This window comes from Microcaecilia unicolor, chromosome 1 (assembly GCF_901765095.1).
Source record: "Microcaecilia unicolor chromosome 1, aMicUni1.1, whole genome shotgun sequence".
Classification (NCBI taxonomy): domain Eukaryota; kingdom Metazoa; phylum Chordata; class Amphibia; order Gymnophiona; family Siphonopidae; genus Microcaecilia; species Microcaecilia unicolor.
In genome coordinates this window covers 262,638,728-262,655,233 of record NC_044031.1, presented here as the reverse complement: position 1 = coordinate 262,655,233, position 16,506 = coordinate 262,638,728, and the positions used below count along the sequence as shown (strand labels likewise).

The 16,506-nt window shown below is 42.7% G+C and overlaps 1 protein-coding gene across 1 annotated transcript in view; it reads right to left on the bottom strand.

The window, feature by feature from the left end:
- The window catches only part of CMTM7 (CKLF like MARVEL transmembrane domain containing 7), a 93,200-nt gene extending 90,554 nt beyond the window's left edge, over positions 1-2,646 (bottom strand). The window contains exon 1 of the mRNA XM_030190022.1: positions 2,478-2,646. Coding sequence (XP_030045882.1) covers positions 2,478-2,600 — 123 coding nt within the window. The 5' untranslated portion in view covers positions 2,601-2,646. The remainder of the gene's footprint in view (positions 1-2,477) is intronic.
- Between the last annotated feature and the right edge of the window lie 13,860 nt (positions 2,647-16,506).

Below are 16,506 nucleotides of genomic sequence, written 5' to 3'. Positions count from 1 at the left end.
ACAAAAGTGGAGGATACATAACAAAGTACATTTCATGCATAATCCATAGACACCCAAAGAGCAGTGGATAGTGATATTAGCACAACATATCACACTAGGCAACTTTAAAGAAAGATAAAAGTGGACACCATTTCTCCTCATGCAGAGCAAATTGAAATGATTTTTTAGCAAGACATGCTTCATATAAGTTTGAAACAATAAGTTCCACTATTCTTGGTAGGTGGTCTGATCCAAGGATTTCCAATGCAAAAAAAATTACCTTGAAAGCTAAAGACAGCATGGTGTTAACAATTGTATAGTTTGTTTTAAATGGTTATTGGTGGTGGCTTTTAAGACTCCATCCCCCGTGTTTACAAAGCCATGCAGTGGCTGCAGGTGTGCTAAGTTTGTCCCCGTCCCCGTGGGTTCTGTCTCCGTCCCCATTCCCATGGGCTATGTCCTTCTCTGCAGAAGCCTCGAACAATTATGATTTTATATTTAAATCTTTTTATTAAAGTATAAAAAGGAACATATGCTGTGCAACTATTGTGTATAAATTACAAATAGAAAACAATAATAACAGTGAGCAGCTCTACCCTTCCAACCCCAACGATAGCTGATTTCTACTACCCTAAGGAATCCTAATCCAGGGGTACAAAATACAACCCGTTCTGTATGCCCTAGAGGGGAGAAATATGCCCTATGAAGCCCTGTTATGATTTTTTAATCTGTGGATTAATAATAAATCATCAATAATCTCAGGATTCAGTCTAGCTCTCCTTTCTTCCACAGTCTTTCCTGCAATAAAAGGTGTTTTCTTAGACGATGTGCTGATAGTAGGATGTACAGGATCTCCCATGCACATTTTGCTAGCTGTGTCCAACATGTTTGCTTATTTTTCCAAAAAAAATCTATCGTCTGCATCACTCAAACATAAATAACAGTCCAATTTATAGGAGTCAACTTTTCAAAATTATTGGGGGTGCTAAGCCCAGTGGAAATAACCTTTTCTTGGACAAAAACAAGCAATTTTCTCAATATTGGGGGTGCTCAAGCACCCACAGAGTCGGCTCCTATGGTCCAATTCATTAATAGGCTTCAACATAGAAAATGACGCAGGGACAAAGTCTGTCCCCATCACGTCCCTGTGTCTTTCTCTAGCGCTAATGCCGACACAGTCCATTCTCTTTGAATGGGATGTGTCGGCATTGCCAAGAGACTTTGTATATGACTCAGTTCCTGCCTATTTTAAAAAGGTGTTGCTATGTCATATGTGTACTTGGGCACTGCGTTCTGCGAATTTACAGCAATTGACTGTTTGCACCTTTCCGTTACTGCGAAAGCGGTGTTTTCCTATGTGGGTCCCATTGGGTGGAATGAATTGCCACTGAGGCTCTGTCTATTGCAGGGTCTTGGTATTAGGCATTGTTATTTCCATAGGCATACTTTGGGACGTAGATATTTGTAGATGACCTGATATGATTACATGTTTTTATGAGGGTGAAGAAATAATGTTCTGAATTATATATGAAGATTAATTATATATGTATATGTGAACTGTTTTAATGGTTGTGTACGCGCTGTGTAACCCTAGTAGTTTTTGTTACCTGTCTTGTAATGTTTACATAAATTAATGCTCCACAGCAAACATGGTTGTAAAAAGAGATATGAATGAGAGTGGAGGAGTGGCCTAGTGGTTAGTGGAGGAGTGGCCTAGTGGTTAGGGTGGTGGACTTTGGTCCTGAGGAACTGAGTTCGATGCCCACTTCAGGCACAGGCAGCTCCTTGTGACTCTGGGCAAGTCACTTAACCCTCCATTGCCCCATGCAAGCTGCATTGAGCCTGCCATGAGTGGGAAAGCGTGGGGTACAAATGTAACAAAACAAAAAAAAAAGTAGTAGTTTTTGTTACCTGCCTCGTAATGTTTACATAAATTAATGCTCCACAGCAAACATGGTTGTAAAAAGAAACTTTTTAGCCACCTTCAGAGAAGAAAAGATTTGTCACCGTATGCCCGTTAACTTGTGCATCATTTTAAAACAAATTACCAACATACCTAAACATACTTAAAAACGACTGGGGGTGCAGAACACAATACAAATTGCCTCTCCCTGGACATAAAGGGTGCTTGCTCGATACTGGGAGTGCTCAGCACCCACTGAGCTGGCTCCCGTGTTCTTTACAGTAACATCCGAGGATGCTTTCCTTTGGAAGATATAAAGTAAGGCGTTCAAGGAATCACGTGCCTCACCTCTTTCTTTCCCATTTTAGGCAGAACGTGGAAGAGATAGGGCTGAACTCTTAGCATTATTGCAGCACTGCAGTGCAAACTTCCCCCTTTTTCTGCCCCTGCATAAATTGTCATCCTCCCCATCCTCTGCCTTAAAATCCAGGGATTTGTAACGGAAGGAGGGAAAATCCTCTGAAGGGCTAGTGTGCTCTGAGGGTCTTCACAAACTTTAGCGAGCCCCCCACCCCCGATCCCTCCATTTACTCACCATCTGCGCGATCTTGAGCATGGCCGAGCAGGACCTGGCGTAGCCGTAATCTACAAACCCCGGCTCCAGCGAGACAGCGGGGCTGCTGGTAGTGGTCCTCACCATGGTCACCCCGTGAGACATCGTTCCCTGCGCTCCGGGCACCGTACAACCTATACCGAAACGGGCCCGCGGGTGGACCCCTCCCCCTCCCTGGCTCCACCTCTCCACTTCCTGGCTCCTCCCCGCTCGTTTCTAAGAACTTTCAGGCAGCCTCAAGCAATGGTGGGAGTGTGTCTAGTATGTCCTGCATCCCTCTTCCGTCCGCAATCGCAATGACACTCCCCTTCTCCGCTTAGTTATGGGCTTTTTTTTATTATTCAGAATAATAATTCAACCAAACCAACTAATCTCACCCACTGAAAGAAACAAGAATGTATTAATAGACAATGATTTTTTGTTAAAGAAAAGGAGTGTGGTAGCCGTGTTAGTCCACTCTTAAGGTTATCAATAGAAATCAAACAAAATAAAACATGGAAAAGAAAATAAGATGATACCTTTTTTATTGGACATAACTTAATACAAGAACTTTGAAGTCAGAATGATTGAATATTTTAACACCCAACAGAAAGGACTTAACAAGGACCTGGGGTTCCTAGCCCATTATAAACCATAAAGCTGTATGTCTCTGTTGATCACCCTACCCCTCACCTATCCACACCCATCCTGTTAGAATATCAATGATATGCTTTGATGTCCCCATGCATACCGCCTACCCACCCCCATCCTCCCACCCTGTCAGACTGTCATAGTAATGCTTGAATGTTTTCACTTATATACACTGTAAGCTAGCACATTTGCTTATTTCCGATCTGACGAAGAAGGGCAACCTTCGAAAGCTAATCAAGAATTGTATTAAGTTATGTCCAATAAAAAAGGTATCATCTTATTTCTTTTCCCTGTTTTATTTTGTTTGATTTCTATTGTTAAAGAAAAAAAGAGCAACAGAGTATTAAAGCACAGTTCAGTAACAAACTCAAAGATATACGAATAATTTATCCATATAATTTTATGCATATCTTCAGCCATCTTACACTTTTAAGCCAGATGGCTGAAAGTACACAGGTGAAGAGTAATTTTATAACAAGGTGCATAGGTGGAAAAAAAACACCTATTTTTTAGCCTGTTTTTATTCAGTATGGACATTTATATTCTGCTTTACTGTGAAAATCATACCAGATTCCAAAAATGTATAGCGAGGATACAGAACATCCATATACTACTACTACTACTATAAATCATTTGTATAGCACTACCAGTTGTACGCAGCGCTTCACAATTTAACATGAAGAAAGACAGTCCCTGCTCAAAAGAGCTTACAATCTAAATCAGGCCAGACAGACAGGACAAATAAGGAACATCTATGGGTGCCACATTCGCACCGTCAATTGCAAACTTATATGTAGCCACCTATACAAAGTAAATTCATCCATAAGTGCACAACAAAGGGCAACTCTAGAAAGGTCCTCCACCTTTGGGCACCAGATTTTGAGCACTAAATTCAAATTCTATAACGACATCTGGACGCCCACATTCCAATATTGAATACAGCATAAGTTGGCATTTATGCGCCAACATTAAGATGCTATCATACCATGAAAAAAGTAGCAGAGATGCCAAGGGTGAGCCATCCTAAAGAGCGAAGTTTACCACACCAAGAAGCGAGACTGAAGGCCAGAGAATGACATTTTTCAGATGGTACATCCAGGCCAGGGGATACATCTAGAATGATTTAAGTGTAGTACTGCTTTGCAAATTAATCAAGATAGCATTAAATTATATTGGCTTTTCTTTGAAACTTGAGTCTTTATTAACATTTAACACAAAAGACACTACACAACAAAATGCACCACGGTGCAGTACAAGCTTAAACAAGAACTACATAACAAATTGAAATACTGTAACCCCGATCCTTCTTTCTTTCCCATTCCATTGCCCTCTCCCTCTCCCTCCCCCACCCCTATCAACATGTCCATCAAATACTTCTGTAATAGTTCTCAATGGGCTCAAAAGGATTTTCCCGATTATGTGCCGCAACTGTGAGTTTTTCTATGGGAATGACAAACTGGAATTGTAGGTGCCACCTACACATGGAAGGAGTGCTCGCCTTCCAGTCTGCAGCAATAAGAGCTCTAGCTGCGTAAATATCACAGGAAACTCCCAGGTCTCATAACCCAGCTGTACGGGCTTCAAATTTAAAAGATGGAGTTACACTGCAAAGTGTAATGATACTCCAAAAAAGTTTGGAAAGCGTGAGCTGTATGTCTTGCCAAAAACGTTGCATCAGCAAGCAGTGCTACCGTAAGTGTAAAAATGTCCCAGTAGCCCCACAGCCCTTCCAACATTCAGTAGATCTAAAAGGCATGAACTTTGCCAATCTATATGGGGTAAGATACCACCTCATAAGCAACCTTTCAAACTATTTCTTTCAGTCATGCTGAAATTAAAAATGTATTAGTAACAATAACAATGTCCTCCCATTGAGCATCAGGAAACAAAACCCCCAGATCCATTGAAGCATATAATTCAACTTAGTAAATCCATATTGACTAATAATTTTGTATAAATGAGAAATTAACCCCCGAGTTGAGGACCTAAGAAGCCAAAACTCTATTATGGGATGCAGCTTATTTTGCATAATACTGTATAACCCTCCCCACTTAAACAATGTCATATCTGCAAATATTTAAAGAAATCATGTTTACTCAAGTTATATTCCTGCTGTAAGGCTGAAAATGACCTCAGGATCTTACCTTCATACACCTGGTACACAGAGTGCAAACCCTCATATGCCCAAGAAGCGAACCTTCTATCAAATATAGGATTGGCACTTCCAAAAAGTAATGACAATGGTAAACACCTAGATTTCCAATGTCCACCCCATAAATTACACAAGACTGTCTGCCAAAGCTGTACGATTTGTTTAGCAAAGGGGTTCACTACAGCCGCAGTCCAGGCAGAGCTCCACCTCCCCCAAGGGACTCCCTTCAGAGGGATATATTGTAAATAATGCTGCTCAATGCTAACACAGGGCTTGGGGGCCCCTGTCCTTCTCCAGTCCCAAAGGTGCCAAACTTGAGCAGCTAGATAATATGTATTTAAATCGGGAACCCCCAACCCACCTAGGTTCTTATGTTTAGACAAAATAGAATGTGCTATTCGTGGTGCTATATGGCTCTTTCCATATAATTGAGTAATCCTGCACTGCCACTGAGATAGCACAGGTCTAGGTATCATAATGGGCAGAGCTCGAGAAAAGTGATGTAACCTACTTAAGACATTCATCTTGATAATGGTAATATGACCCCAACCAAGAGAAAACCTCTATTCCATTTCCTCAAATGCCTGTTGCAACTGTGTTATCAGAAGGACATAATTTGCTCTATATAAGTCTGCATAATTAGGAGTTATTTGGACCCCTAAATATTTAATCTGGGTTTTATAATTCCATTCCTCCTGCTCTAAAGTTAAATTAAGACCTTGTTATTTTATCTATTACCCATCTTAGGGTTTCTGTCCAAGCAATTAATACAAGAAATTAGGCTTATGGGATTGTCTCTGGCTTCAAAGCAACACACTGATAAACAGAAGGTCTTAATTTATATCAGCAAACATAGATATTTTGTGGGTACAAGCCCCTACCTGGATCCCCTGGACCTGGTGGTCTCTTGACCTCTCTGAGCAAATGGCTCATTACAAGTGCAAACAGGAGTTGTGAAATGAAACAACCCTGTCATGTACCTCTCCCTAGCTCAAAAGATACAGTACACCCCCATTGACTTAATTCAAGCCCTCGGGGAACTATACTAGGCTGCAATCCAAGAAGTGAAACCCACCCCATACCAAATTTGTCTAAGATGGCAAATATGAAGGGCCAGTGAATGCGGTCAAAAAGCTTTCTCCATGTCTATGGCCAAAAGCATGGCTGGCAGACGCTGATGGACCCGCTACCCACGTTTATCCGAATGATCCGCTTAATATTATCCAATGTCTGATGGCAACATCCCTGCCAGCCAATTAGCCAGCAGTCTAGCCAAAACTTTTAGGTCTACAATTACCAATGAAATCGGCCTATCACAGCAGGTGTTGTCTCTTCCTCGTTTCCACAATATTCTAATTCCTGCAGTACTATCCTGTTGGGCAAGACGTTGACCCTCCTGCAGAGAATTAAAAAACCTAACTAATACAGGAGAAACCAGATGAGAACAGGTTTTATAAAAAAAAAAAAAATAGATTAGAAAACCTATCTAGTCCTGGGAATCCCTCCCCCCTCGCAAGGGTCTAATCACCCCACTCATTTCCTCCCCTGTTATCCCTCTCTCCCAAATCTGTAACACCCCTGTAACCACTCTAGACAAAGAGAAACCAACCCAAAAAATAGTGATATCAGCTTCTCAAATATTAAGGTCCTGCTTTTATAATTGAGTATGAAATTCTAAAAACCGATTTTGAATTTGTTGTTCCTTGAAGACTAAATCTCCTTTGTTATTCATGATTTTCAAAACGTGGTCTTGCAACTGTCTCCTTTGAAGCTTCCTAGCCAACGGTCTGCCTGTCTTATCCCCAGACTCAAAGTATGTTTGCCATTCCCACCTTAATTGCTATTCAACAACATGAAGGCGCAAACGATGTGAATCACTGTGCAACTTATCCAAATACTGTCAGTCCCATTTCATACCTAATTGTTGATATCTCAGTTCTGCTTCAGCTATATGGGTCAGTAACTAACGCTCTCTCTGCACCCGTTTCTGCTTTATTCTCACTCCCCATTTTATCAATGATCCCCTGATCACTATCTTTAGACCACTCCACAATGTAGCATCAGTAATCTCTCCGTTATCTTTAGTTAGTTAGTAATTCCAAAGGTCTAATGTAATGTCTTCCACCACTCATCTATCCTTTAATAAACTTTCATTTAGGCACCAATAAGTCTTACTATGCCTCTTCTCTGGTAATGTATATCCTGCCCAAACTAGTGCATGGTTAGACCATGTGCTTGGCTCAATGTGTATATCTTCCAAACATTCCAGCTATGTTTAAGTATTTTTATTGATGAAACTGCATATTCAAACAGCATTGTCAAAACATACATAATTGATGTTGCTATGACATCCATACTAACTAGACATAACTAGAGCTTCATCATCAAACTTTTTACAAGTTCTCCCTCTCCTTGTTCCCCCCCCCCCCCCCCCCCCCCCCCGCCTTATGGTTAGACAATTTTAACCACAGCATTCCGCTGATTGCAACTGTTCCAGACATATCAGTACATCATTCCACAACACCATATACTGTTTGCTAACCATGAATTCCAGTCAGCTTCCTACTAGGATTATGATTTTCCCTCCCCCAACCTCCCAACACAACTTTATTCAGAGCTCCATAACAGGTCATGGCCATCCCCCCTCCCCCCTTCCCACTCCTACCTACCCTACCCCAGTGCAACACTCAAAGAGCCTGCCAATGTTACCGGTTCCAAGGAAGTTTGTTCAGAATTTGACTCAAACATTCCAGCTAAAATGCTGAGCCCAGCAACATGTCCAGCCTCACATAGCTGTCCTGAACAGCTGAACAGAGAGTATTGCCTCCCCCAAGGATGTACTGTATACCATAATCAGCCAGCTTATAATAATGCAATAACATTGTGATACTTAGGAGCGTCCCCTGCTCTGAACTGTAGAGGACAATCTATCCATTTTAGGATTCAATACCAAGTTAAAGCCCCTCCTAGGTAAAATATGACCCTGACCTTTGTTGTCTATAAACTCATAAACAGCCTGACAAAATGGTCTCTGATGATCACCAGGAGAGTAACATTGACCAGTGTAACTATGGCTCCTTGCAACTCCCCTATGACAATGATTACCCCACCATCCATAGCTTTTTCTATTTGCTTAGTGTAAAGGAAGCTTCCTATGGAGCAAGAGAGCTATACCCCCCTTTTTTTTTTACTGCCCTTGGGACTGGAATGGCTTATAATGTGGACATATTACCTAAGTGCCTGCATTTTCACTCCCAAATTAGTGAGGTGAGTTTCCTGTATAAAAATTACATCTAACCATAATCTAAGAAACTCCTTAACATTAAGCTCCTTTTCCATGGTGAATTTAACCCCTTAACATTTAGGGTGCCTACTCTAAAACTTTTACTACTCATGACCCAAGAGAACCATGAACTCCAGAATTTCACAGCTCCCCTTCCAATACCCCCCCCCCCCCCATTATACCTCCCTCCCCATCACACTCTCCCCCATAACCAACCACAGCTTATTGCGGCTGAATCGCTAGGCAGCACCTGTCAGCACTCCCAATATTTCAATAAGTGGAGGAATGGCCTAGTGGTTAGGGTGGTGGACTCTGGTCCTGGGGAACTAAGTTCAATTCCCACTTCAGGCACAGGCAGCTCCTTGTGACTCTGGGCAAGTCACTTAACCCTCCATTGCCCCATGTAAGCTGCATTGAGCCTGCCATGAGTGGGAAAGTGTGGGGTACAAATGTAACAAAAAAAAATAAACACATTCACTTAGGATCCCTCCTCCCCCTCCAACAAACCTTATAAACATCCCCATAGAAAGTTACATTTATATATCCCTTTGCCCCCCTGCATCCCCTGAGAACAATAACAGAATACATCCACTGTAAAACTTGTACATGTCACTCCTTCCGTTAGAGGTATTGTTAGAAGATCTGTTTATACCTTATTAGGCAACACTTGAAAACCCTTCCAATGCTATGCTTTAAATAAGCAAGAGGTGCTCAGTGAATACAACTTTGCTTGGGAATTAATATACGGCTTTTATTTAGTTCAAATTAATAGATGCACAAATTAACAAAGGTAATTAAGGTCTGATTAATGAAATATGTAGAAACTTACAATCTGTGTTTCAATAAGATGTTATGTATAATGTTTCCATACAGCCAATACCACATATTTATTCTAGCTTACTGCAAGTTTGGTTAATGGATTTAGACATTGCTAGCTGTTGTCAGGCCAGTACTGTTCCAAAAAGAGTGATTTTAAAACAGACTTTCACTGTAGCAGCATTTCTGATGTTAGCTCAATCTGAATAGGAATTTCTCACCTCTCTTTAGGGTAGAAAATAAAAATTATTTTCTGCCGTCCATTTTGGACACAGGTCAAAATTAGAATTACTGCCCAGGTCACATGGTAGCCAGGTGGTAGTTATAATTGACACATGTTGTACGCATGTAGGTGCCTATCCAGCTTATTTTCGAAAGAGAAAGACGCCCATATTTCGACCCAAATCGGGAGATGGGCGTCTTTCTCCCGTGGGCGAACAAATTGGTATAATCGAAAGCCGATTTTGGTCGTCTTCAACTGCACTCCATCACAAGAACGAACAAAGTTGATGGGGGCGTGTCGGAGGCGTGGTGAAGGCGGGACTGGGGCGTGGTTATTGGCCGAGGAGAGATGCGCGTCTTTAGCTGATAATCGAAACAAGAAGGGCGTTTTGGACGAGAATTTGGTCCGCTTTATTTGGACCCTTTTTTTTCAGGTCCAAGTCCCAAAAAAGTGCCCCAACTGACCAGATGACCACCGGAGGGAATCGGGGATGACCTCCCCTGACTCCCCCAGTGGTCACTAACCCCCTCCCACCAAAAAAAAACAGTTTACAAACTTTTTTCCCAGCCTGTATGCCAGCCTCAAATGCCGTACCCACCTCCATGACAGCAGAATGTGTTCTATCCTCTGGCAGCCTTTCCCTGGTTCTGATGCGGGTCTCAGGTGAGTGTGACACCTTTTCTTTTAAGGGCACTGTAGAGTCACATCAGCAATGCATTGTGGTGGGTGTAGGGTATTGGACTCCGTGATTCCACTAGCTTGTGTTACATGCTCATGATGTTGGTAGTTGGTAGGCTCTACTCCCATGGTGCTTTTCCCTCTGCTTACTGGGTCAGAGTGTGCCCTGTTTTGTTTTTCGGTAGTCCATGAGGTAGTGGCCATTTTTGTAAGACAGTTTTACATCCCATTCATGTGTTAGCCACGTTACAGAACTTAGTTCTTCCCTTGAATGTGGCTGAAAGAGGGCATTGTACAGCATTCTGCCAGCTCTGACCTACTGCTCATCTCAGTACCAGGGAGACTCTTTGCCAGTGGGGCATAACCTCTGATCTGCAGTTAACTGTGAGTAAACGTGCTTATTCCAATAAAGGACGTTTTCAGAGACATTAGTCTTCAGGTGTCAACTGGTGTGCCAAGATTATACAGCAGCAACAAGTCCTAGAGGCCTGCATGTATGCAGGTCCTTGGAGGACTTTTAGTGGGTACCGCAGTGCACTTCAGGCAGGCGGACCGAGGCCCATCCCCCCTACCTGTAACACTTGTGCTGGTAAATGGGAGGCCTCCAAAACCCACTGTACCCACATGTAGGTGCCCCCTTCAACCCTAAGAGCTATGGTAGTGTTGTATATTTGTAGGTAGTGGGTTTTGGGGGAGGGGGGTTGGGGGCTCAGCACCCGTGGTAAGGGACCTATGCATGTGGGAGCGTTGTCTGAAATCCACCGCACTGACCTCTAGGGTGTCCAGTTGGTGTTCTGGCATGTCAGGGGGGCAAGTGTACTACGAATCCTGGCTCCTCCCACGACCAAATGGCTTGGACTGGGACGTTTCCTAACTGGGCATTTTTAGTTTCCATTATCGCTAAAAAAAGCAAACGCCCAGCTCGGAAACTACTAAATCCATGGCATTTTGGTCCGTACAAACCGTATTTTCAAAGCGGAAGATGGACGCCCATTTTTTTTTCGAAAATACGGTCTGTCCCACCCCTTCACGTACCCGTTCTCGGACATAGATGCCCATGGAGATGGGCGTTCGCGTTCAATTATGCCCCTCCACGTGTCTTAGTAAAAGGGTCCCTAAACACCTTAAAACACCAGTAATAACATTATGAATGTTATTCTTTGTTCTATAGGAAGCCAATTAAGTGCTTTCAATACAGGTGCACCCGGCAAGATTCCAAAAGAGCAAAACATTTTTTTTTACTTTTGATTTATCAGTTTGAAAATATATCATGACATAATATCAAAGAAATTAACAGTAAGTGAAGAAATACACGTAAACAACAACGAAATACAACAAATTTACATTTCCACAAACTGTTATTAAGTCTATAATACTGGGGAGAGCAGCGACTTAGGCAGAGCCAGAAATAAGGAAAATAAAATAGGTTGCCTGCTAATGGGCCAAGGCTCTCTATTGTGAAGATCAGCGGACACTCATTGGGGAGTACTAGAAGACACAACGGACTTATTATAAAAGTAGTAAGTTACCCAAGATCAAAGAAAACACATCTCACACCCTAATAAGTAATTATACATTTACAGGTAAAGCAAAGAACATAAGTCACCCATAACTGTAGTACGTTTGGTCTTAGTGACACTTCTCCTTTTCTGAGTCACTCTCGATACATCAAGATACATTCTTATCTTATAATTCATAAATAAAACATATTTACATTTAAAGATTAGCTTCAGAAGCCATTCCCTGTCAGATTCCAAAGCCAGTTGTAGTAACAACTTTACAAGGGCCAGAACCTCCATAGCTGACCATTCTAAGAAATTAGTCAAATCTAAACTAGCCATAGCAGGGGTGTAGCCAAACACCTAATTTTGGGTGGGCCTAGGCCCAAGATGGGTGGGCAGAAGAACTTCGCCTTGTCCCACAAGTGATTTGGTCTCTCCCTCTCTCACCTGCATGCCATATGGTCTTTCAAACATCCCTCCCTCCCCTGCATATCTTTTAAACAGCAGATTTTCACCGGCAGCAAGCAGCAACTAATACACACTGCTCATGTTGATCCCACAGCCTTCCCTCTAATGCAACTTCCTGTTTCTGCAAAGGCGGAAATACAACAGAGGGGAAGGCTGTGGGGCCGGTGCGAGCAGTATGTACCAGTCGCTGCTTTAGGCAGGCGAAGATCTGCTTTTTTCAAGGTAGGCAGGAGGGACAGTTATTGGGAGTTTTCAGTTGGTGGGGCTTGGGGATCCCTGCCAGCCACATCATAGGTGTGCTGCTACTGGGTGGGCCTGAGCCCAACGTGGATGGGCCTGGGCCCACCCTTGGTTACGCCATTGATCCATAGGTAAACCATGTTGGTCAGGCTGAGATTGCTTCTTACCAAACAGGAAGGTAATACATTTTTTAAACAGGCGGATAGGAGGTTTCCGGAACCTTCAAAATTTCTGACAAATCTTTCTTAAACATATCAAGAGCTGAAATAGAATAAAGTATAGGAAAATTAATTAATCTAAGATGTTCACATTTGACAGCACTTTCCAAGTTCTCTGCTTTAGCATATACATTTTTCATCCAAGTATCCCATTTCCAATGTTTCCAGCCTTGTCTAAAAAACTTATTTATTCTCCATAAGTCACTCTATTCTTTAATGCTGCCGAGTCAGATGTAATAATATTCATATGTGAATTTAATTTTTGCATCTGCGTTCCCAGAGAGCTCTGAAGGGAAGAAATAGCTTCCCATATAGTTTCCAAATTGAAGACCTGCAGCCTCAGTATAGGAGCGACTCCAGCCACACTTCCTGTTGGAGGAAAAAGTCTCAGTACCCGGCAAATGAATTTGCAAAGATGCAACCTTCAAAGTTTCCACACCAGCTTGTCCATATTCCTGAGACACTGGCAACAATGATGGAAATCCGGTCCCCAAGAACCCGTGGGTTCTTGCCAGGTATTTGTGACCTGGATTGGCCACTGTTGGAAACAGGATGCTGGACTTGATGGACCTTTGGTCTGTCCCAATATGGCAATACTTATGTACTTATCTACTTAAGTCTGCCCAGCACTGTCCTTGTTCTCCAACTTCTGAAGCTGAATCTGTCCAGCCACGATCAGAGCACAGACATAAAGTTTGCCCAGTACTAGCTATGCTTCCCAGTTACCAGTGTTGCTTCCTAATCTCTCTGCTAAGCTTCTTTGGATCTATTTGTGTTTATCCCACACATTTTTTAATTCCGTTACCGTTTTCATCTCCACCACCTCACGTGGGGGGGGGGGGGGGGGGGGGAATTCCGGGCATCTACCACCCTCTTCGTGAAAAAATACTTCCCATCATTTCTGAGTCTGTCTCCTTTTAACCTCAATTCATGTCCTCTAGTTCTAGCACCTTCCCATTTCTGGAAAAGGTTTGTTTGCGTATTAATACCTTTCATATATTTGAATGTCTGTATCATATCACCCCTGCTTCTCCTTTCCTCCAGGGTATACACGTTCAGGTCAATAGGTCTCTCCTCATATGTCCTACAACACAAATACTATACCACTTTCATTGCCTTTCCCTGAACCCCCTCAAGTCCTTCTACATCCTTAGCATGATACGGCCTCCAAAACTGAACACAATACTCCAGGAGGGGCCCCTGTACAACGACTTGTACAGGGGCATCAACACCTCCGTTCTTTTACTGGCCATACCTAGTGGTGTGCTGGAGCAGGCTCTCACAGGCTCGCAAGAGCCGGTTGTTAAGTTTTTAAGAATTTTGGGAGCCGGTTGTTAAAGTAGGGCCCTCCCAAAATGTGGGCTTGGGCCCCCTGCTGAATTCTCTTTTACTTTGCTGGTGGGGATGCTGAGCCCTGCCAGCCAAGTAAATAGACTACTGCTGCTCCCCGCTCCTTGTTTCCAGCTCTAGGCAGCTGGCTGGGACTTCTTGAGCATGTGAGAGAAGTTCCAGCATGCTGGTCAGAGCAAGACAGTTGGGAGTGGTGGCAGTCCATTTATTGGCTGCCAGCAAAGGTATGCCTAGCATGCCCGCACGAAAGGAGGGAGGAGAGAGAGGCAAGTGTTGCTCCCCCACCCCCTGGCCGCCCCTGACCCTTCCAACTGCAGAGCTGGCTATGTCCGGAGAAAGAGCCTGTTGTTAAAAATTTACCAGCACACCCCTGGCCATACCCCTCTCTATGCAGCCTAGCATCCTTCTGGCCACTGCCTTGTCGCACTGTTTCATCACTTTCAGATTCTCAGACATCATCACCCCAAGGTCCTTCCTCTGAGCTGAGCTTACCAATGTCTCCCCTCCTATCTGACTGTACCTTATACCATTGGTCACGGTAACTGCTAACAGCGCACCAACTTCAAACATCACCGCACTGGGCCTGCCTATCCTCCTTAGTACATGGTCATAACGCTTCAGTTCTTAATGTAAATTGTACAAACATTAAAAGTGTAAACCGTGTCTTTCTCTTTCCACTTATCTTTTTTTTATTTTTTATTTCTTTATAACATTTTAATATACATAATAATATTCAATCAAGAATAATAATACACAATACTGAAAAAAGCATAAGGAAAAATAAGTAATACGAAATTAACGAAGTGTTATCGTCCACAAATAAGGTAAATGATCCAAGAATTTAGAAATATTAAACAAGCTATTTAGTACCCAGCTTATAATCAATTCTGTTAAACCAAGACTGCGCCATGTTCTGCCGACTTACTCAAAGCTGCTTTACAGTGTTACATTCGGGTCTAAATTTTCACAATAATACTCTCTTTACCTTTCAAAAAATCATCCAACTGTTTGGGTTCAAAAAATTGGTATTGTTTTGTGTGGAGGAGAATCCTACACACGCAGGGAAATTTCAAAAGGAAATTTGCTCCCAGAGCCACTGCCCTAGGACGCAAATCTAGAAATAACTTACGTCTCTTTTGGGTTTCCCTGGACAAATCCAGGAAAACCCTTACTTTTGAACCCATAAATAAAGAATTTAAATGTCTTAGAGATAATCTAAGCACTGCATCTCTATCTAGTTCTAGTGCAAAAGTCACTAACAAAGTAGTTCTTTGCATGACCAACTCCAAAGATGATTCCAGGAAAGCCGTCAGATTCATTGCATTCTGAGGATTTAAATTTTCTGGAAGTTGCCCAGGAATTTGAATATAATAAGCTCTTGTAATTGGTGGCAGTGAAGTCTCAGGCATTCCCAAAATATCGACAGAATATTTCTTAACCATTTGTACCGGGGAAAGTAATGGTGATTTTGGAAAGTTTATGAAACGCAGGTTAAGTCTCTTAGATTGATTTTCCAAATATTCCATGCGTCTAGAAGCAAAATTCCTTTCTTTAATCAATGATTTTTCCACAAGTTCCATTTTTTCAAACTTTTCAGAGAGGCTTTTTACTTCAGCTGCTTGAACCTCATTAATTTGCAATTGTTTAAGTGCAGTCTCAGCTAAAACTTTAATAGTTTCAGAATTCTTTGAAATAGATAATTTCAAAGCCGAGAGAGTTGTGGAATTCAGGTCCCAAAGTGACTCCAAAGTCACTATAGCTGGTTTTTCAATATTCCCTTCAATAAAAACCAGGGGAGGTGCTTGAACAACTTGTTCCAGGGTACTCACGATTGTAGATGCCACAAACGGAGTTGTTTTCTTCTCTGGTTCAGTCAATCATTCAATTGATGTTCCTGCTGCCTGCAAGTTCCCTCCCTGCTCGCTCCCTTCACCACTTAGGTTGGAAGTGGCAGGACTTGTCTGGGAGCTCTCTCCTCCTGGTTGAGGGGGCGCTATACGTAAAACAGGGCTTAGAGAAGCCCCGTCACCACTGTCGGTCAGCGCCGAGACGCTGGCACCAGCTGCGGGAGTAGAAGTGAAGGCAGAACCGGACGCAATTCCAAAATGTTCAAGCGTCGGCTGTGAGAGCTGAGGTTTCCCGCCAGGGTCGGAGGGAACATCCCTGACTTTTCCTCGTCGCTTTCCCATCTCCTTGACAGGTAAAGGAGCTCTTTCCAGGTACTGCCTGAGCACCGGTTGGTAGCACGTCCGTCGGCGCGAGTCAAACCGTCGCCATCTTGGATCTCCCCAGCAAAAATCCTCTTTCCACTTATCTGATATAATGTTTGTTCAAGGCAAAGAACATCCTACCTCCAAGGAACATCCTGCCTGTTCAAGGGAAAGATATCCTACCTTCAGAATTGTTTTTAATCACGAAAGAACACTTACTCTGGTGGAAGAGAGTTACGGC